The following is a 4,906-nucleotide window of genomic DNA, read 5'->3' as shown; positions in this document are numbered from 1 at the left end:
AATTTTAATTTGTTCTTCTTTGTTGTATCAAATAATGAAGTCGTGGCTTCTTGTTGTAGTACATGAATACACTAATTTGGTTTTTCCCCTGTCTCGAAGTAGTAATTAAGAAATTATTGGCCTTAAAGAAAAGGAAAAAAGGAAGAAAAAAAAAAGATTAATCATCTTCCATTTGATTCTTGTTTTAATAAAGAAGCTATAACATTTATCTAAAAAAAAAATGATTAATCATCTTCAATTTGATTCTTGTTTTTTAATAAAGAAGACCTAAGCTCCAATAAGGCAATCTTTCAATTTAATTGTATTGCATTTCATTAATAAAAACATTATACTAAAAATCACTTAATTTTGTCCAATTATGGTAGAAAATGTCTCAATTATTTTCGCTAATAAATTATCCTGTTATATTTAGACAAAGTTGAGTCTTGATAATTTTAATAAAGTGAATAAAAATTGAATGATCATTCATGAAATTAACTCGTGTTTAATCAGAAAGTGATCGTTTAACTAAAAAGTGATTGTTATTACTATTTGAAAAAAAAAGTATTATTAGGTCAAGTTTCACTTGTGGGTAAATATGGATGTCATCAACAAATTAAAGAATTGAATAAGAAACACTTCGGTCGCTTTAATTTATAATTATAAAAAAAATTGGTAAGTGAGATTCTGCACAATTGTTAGGCCATATATATAAAAACAGTATTTTAAAGTGGTTTCTAAAAATAAATGCATATATTCACGTGGACAAAAAAAAAGTGAAAAAAATTATTGCTTTCATGGAGTATCTTTCAAAGTTACTTTTGAAATACTAGTACTTATTCGTTAAAGAGACAAGAAATTCAAAATATTCAAGTTTATGTGAATCGTTTGTTTAATATCTTTTCATCTTTGACATAATTGTGCAAGAATCTATGAGCTTTATTAGGAAAATAGATTTAAGATAAATTATTATTAGCTCCACTAGCATTTTTCTTTTATTCGTCTTTTAACTTTGATTAATTTTTAAAATATATTTGACTTATATTCTGAATTGAAGGAATCAAGATTGATCTCAACTCATTCTATGTGTCTCTTATCATTCAATATGCACATGAGTTTTAATTATGAAGTTGAATTATTCCATCAAAGGATGTGGTGCAATGGATGGAATTTTGTCTTTCTTAATTAGAGGTTTCGATTTCTATATGAATAAAAGTTCTTGATAGGAAAACTTTCTCTAAATAGGCCTTACACGGTACGAATTCAAATTAATTAAAGTTAAATTTTAATGTCGAACACCAGACAAGTATCCAAAAAAGTATAAAAATTGAACTATCATGAAAATGTGCATGATAAACAATTTTTTTCTATAAAATAAATAGATAAAAAGAGCGTAAATGAATAGTATCCTGATCTATGGCTCTATTTATATTTGCATCAAAAGAAAATTTATGAAAAATTACATATCGGGCTGGCCTAACTTATTTGGGCTCTTATGACAAAACAAAGCTACTAGTGGACTTGGGCTTTAGTAGATTAAGGCCCTGTTAGTGGCTTTATTGGATCAAGAATGGAAGCCCAAAAGTTCAAAAATTTTAAGGACTTATAAAGACAACTTTACCAAAAAGGACAAATTACTTAACTACACTCCTTTACCTACCTTAATATCCATTTATCCCTACTTATTTCAAAAATTTCAAAAATCCCTTATTAACTATGTATCCCGCATGTATCCCGTGCACAACGCTATGTATCCCTCTATGTGGAGTGTATCAAACGCTATGTATCCCACATGTATCCCGTGCACAACGCTATGTATCCCGCTATGTGGAATGTATCAAACCTAATGTATCCCGTGCACAATGTTATGTATCCCGCTATGTGGAATGTATCAAACCTAATGTATCCCGTGCACAACGCTATGTATCCCGCAAACATCATTTTTAAGGAATTTTTGGTAAATAGAAAACTAGAAGGGATAGGATGTTATTTAGTACTTATAATATGTGGTTCCTATAATTTATACTTACAAAAAATAGGTTAACCTAAAATATTCACTCCAATTAGGACAACTTCAGCCGTCAAAGATGGAGTCGAATACAAAAGAACAATCAATTCCTCAAGATATTACCATCCAAATTTTCTCATGGCTTCCGGGTTACGTCTTTAATGCGTTTCAAGTGTGTTTCGAAATCTTATGATTCAATTGTGTTGGAACCAAATTTTGTGGATCTCCATTTATCCAATTATTCTAAGATCAATCGTGGTGACACCAAATTGATTGCAATCCTAGACGATGTTTCTTGCTCTATAAAAGAGCATGATGAAGATGGAAATGCCACCAAGTTTTATCAAATTGAGAATTTTCATAAGTTTTATGATCACATTATCGGCTGTTGGGATTATTATCTTCGTTTTGAGTATGATAATGGTTTGTTTTGCATATGGAATGCGAAGTATATTGCAATTTGCAATCCCGCTACGAGAGAAGTAAGATATCTTCCCTACCTGAAATGTTTCGATGTTTTTCCTCATGGCGAGGAATTTGTATGTTCAATAGGTTTTGAACCCGAACAAAACCAATATAAAGTTGTTTTGACGATTAATACTAACGATGGATTATCGAGAGCATGGATTCTCACTCTAGGCATAGATAAATCATGGAGGGAGATGATACACTATGCCGAACATGATTATTATATTGCTCCATATAGATCTGGAATTTGCATTAGTGGAGTTATCTATCGGTTTTGTTGTTCTTCGGAGTTTTGTATAGTTGCTTTTGATGTTAAATCTGAAATTTTCACAAGGATCACAACGTTGATTGAATTATTTGGTAATAATATACATGAAAGCAAATTCGACTATATGCTAATAGAAGTGAATGGAAAATTAGGAATTCTGAATTTTTCAAAGTTTTGGTGTACGGAAAACATCCATCTATTGATTTTTGAAGGAGGAGAATGGGAACATCAAATATTTCAATTTCCTTTAGGATGGAAACCTAATGATATATATTTGAGTAGCTATAAGATTTGCAAGTATGGTGGTGAAGAAATTGTATTTGCAATTAACATAACATCAAGTGATGTTTTGCTTTGTTTTGTTTATGATGTCAAGAATAAGAGTTGGAGACGTTTTGAAGTTCAAGAATTTCCTAATCGGACTAGAAGCATTTTTACTTATAATGAAAGTCTCTTCCCTTTGGAAAATATTGGCACTATCTAGATGATGATGAAGTGTTCGACTTATACAATGGAAATACGTTGAGGTGTGCATGATCAAAAGTTGAATGGTTTTAATTGTCAGTTGTGACAAAGTTAAAATGTCTATCGACATATTATTTCTTTGTTTCAATAAATACATTTAGGGTCATTATATTCCATTGGCATACAAGTTTTTCATATATAATAGTGAAGTCCTGGATTGTAATGCGTATGTTATTTTTGAGGAATGTAATACATGATTTATTTTTCGTTAAACGTTAATTAAGTTCCTTGTGTTTATTTATTTATTTGCTGTAATTCGACAATTCTTTGCTTTAATCACTTACTGTTAAATAATAGAGTTACATAGACAATAAGACAATGAAATGAAGTCCATCTCTAACTATTTACTACGTGGTTAAATATTAATCACTTTCTGTCTAATTTATTTATCTAATTCAAAGTTCCTATTTAGAAAAGGAAAGACCTAGTAATTAAAATATTTTAGGATACTTTAATAAACAAAACCTTTAATTTTAAGAGTCTCCTCATATAATTATAATTCATCTACTTAATTTTTTAAGGAAAGATCTAGTAATTAAAATATTTTAGGATACTTTAATTAACAAAACCTTTTAGGAGTACCCTCATATAATTAGAATTCATGTGTAATTAATTTTATATTATTTTAGAATACCTTAATAAACAAAACCGTTTTACCAAATACCCAGACCTCCTTATACCCTTACGTCATCAACCTTTCCATATTAAATTGGCCAATTATATTAGGATTTATATTATTGTCAATATTTAATATTATTAAAATAATAATATAATAATTGAGAAAAATGGTAATAAAAACAATTTTATCTAAAGCAGAGTCTTTTAAAGAAGGACTACTTTTAATATATTATAGATTAGTAGGAAATTTACTAAGACTTGAAGTCTTAAGCAACTAAAATAAACATTTTATAGACTTATAAAACAGCTTTATAAAAAAACCAATTCAACCTAAAATATTGACTCCAAAGATGTCGATGAATACAAAAGAACAGTCAATTCCTCAAGGTATTATCATTCAATTTTCTCGTAGCTTCCTGTTAAGTCTTTAATTTGTTTCAGGTGCGTTTCAAAATTTCATAATTCAATTGGTATCAATCATGGTAATACCAAGTTGATTGCATGCCTATGCGACGTTTGTTACTCTAATGAAGAGAAGTTTTGTCAAATTGAGAATTTTAATAAGTTGTATGATCACGTTAACTGTGATTGGGATGATGAACGTGTTCGTTTTGATTAGGATAATGGTTTGTTTTGCATATGGAATATGCTATATATTGCAATTTTCAATCCCGCTACGAGAGAACTAAGATATCTTCCCTACTTGAAATGATTCAATGAGAAGTTTACATGTTCAATAGGTTTTGAGCTAGAAGAAAACAAGTATAAAGTTGTTTTGACTATTGATGTTCACGAAGGATTATCAAGAGCATGAGTTTTCACTTTAGGTATAGATAAATCATGGAGGGAGATGATTAAATATGAAAAACATGATTATGATATTATTCCATACAGATCTGGAATTTGCATTAGTGGAATCATCTATTGGATTAGCTATTATCCAGAGTTTTGTATAGTTACGTTTGATGTTAAATCTGAAATTTTCACAAGTATCACAATGCCAATTAAATTTGGTAATAATTTACATGAAAGAATACACA

At 29.2% G+C, this 4,906-nt stretch overlaps 1 protein-coding gene across 1 annotated transcript; it reads left to right on the top strand.

The window, feature by feature from the left end:
- Positions 1–2,041: 2,041 nt before the first annotated feature.
- On the top strand, positions 2,042–3,207 carry LOC125854702 (putative F-box protein At3g10240). The gene has a single exon (XM_049534287.1). It carries the CDS (start codon positions 2,149–2,151, stop codon positions 3,205–3,207), a length of 1,059 nt encoding a protein of 352 aa, XP_049390244.1. The 5' UTR covers positions 2,042–2,148.
- The last annotated feature ends 1,699 nt before the right edge of the window (positions 3,208–4,906 follow it).

This window comes from Solanum stenotomum, chromosome 2, assembly GCF_019186545.1.
Source record: "Solanum stenotomum isolate F172 chromosome 2, ASM1918654v1, whole genome shotgun sequence".
Taxonomy (NCBI): domain Eukaryota; kingdom Viridiplantae; phylum Streptophyta; class Magnoliopsida; order Solanales; family Solanaceae; genus Solanum; species Solanum stenotomum.
Note: the sequence above shows the minus strand (reverse complement) of the source record. Positions and strands in the feature narration are given on the sequence as shown.

Coding starts and splice junctions, on each gene's coding strand:
- LOC125854702 (XM_049534287.1), top strand. CDS start 2,149: ATGCGTTTCAAGTGTGTTTCGAAATCTTATGATTCAATTGTGTTGGAA.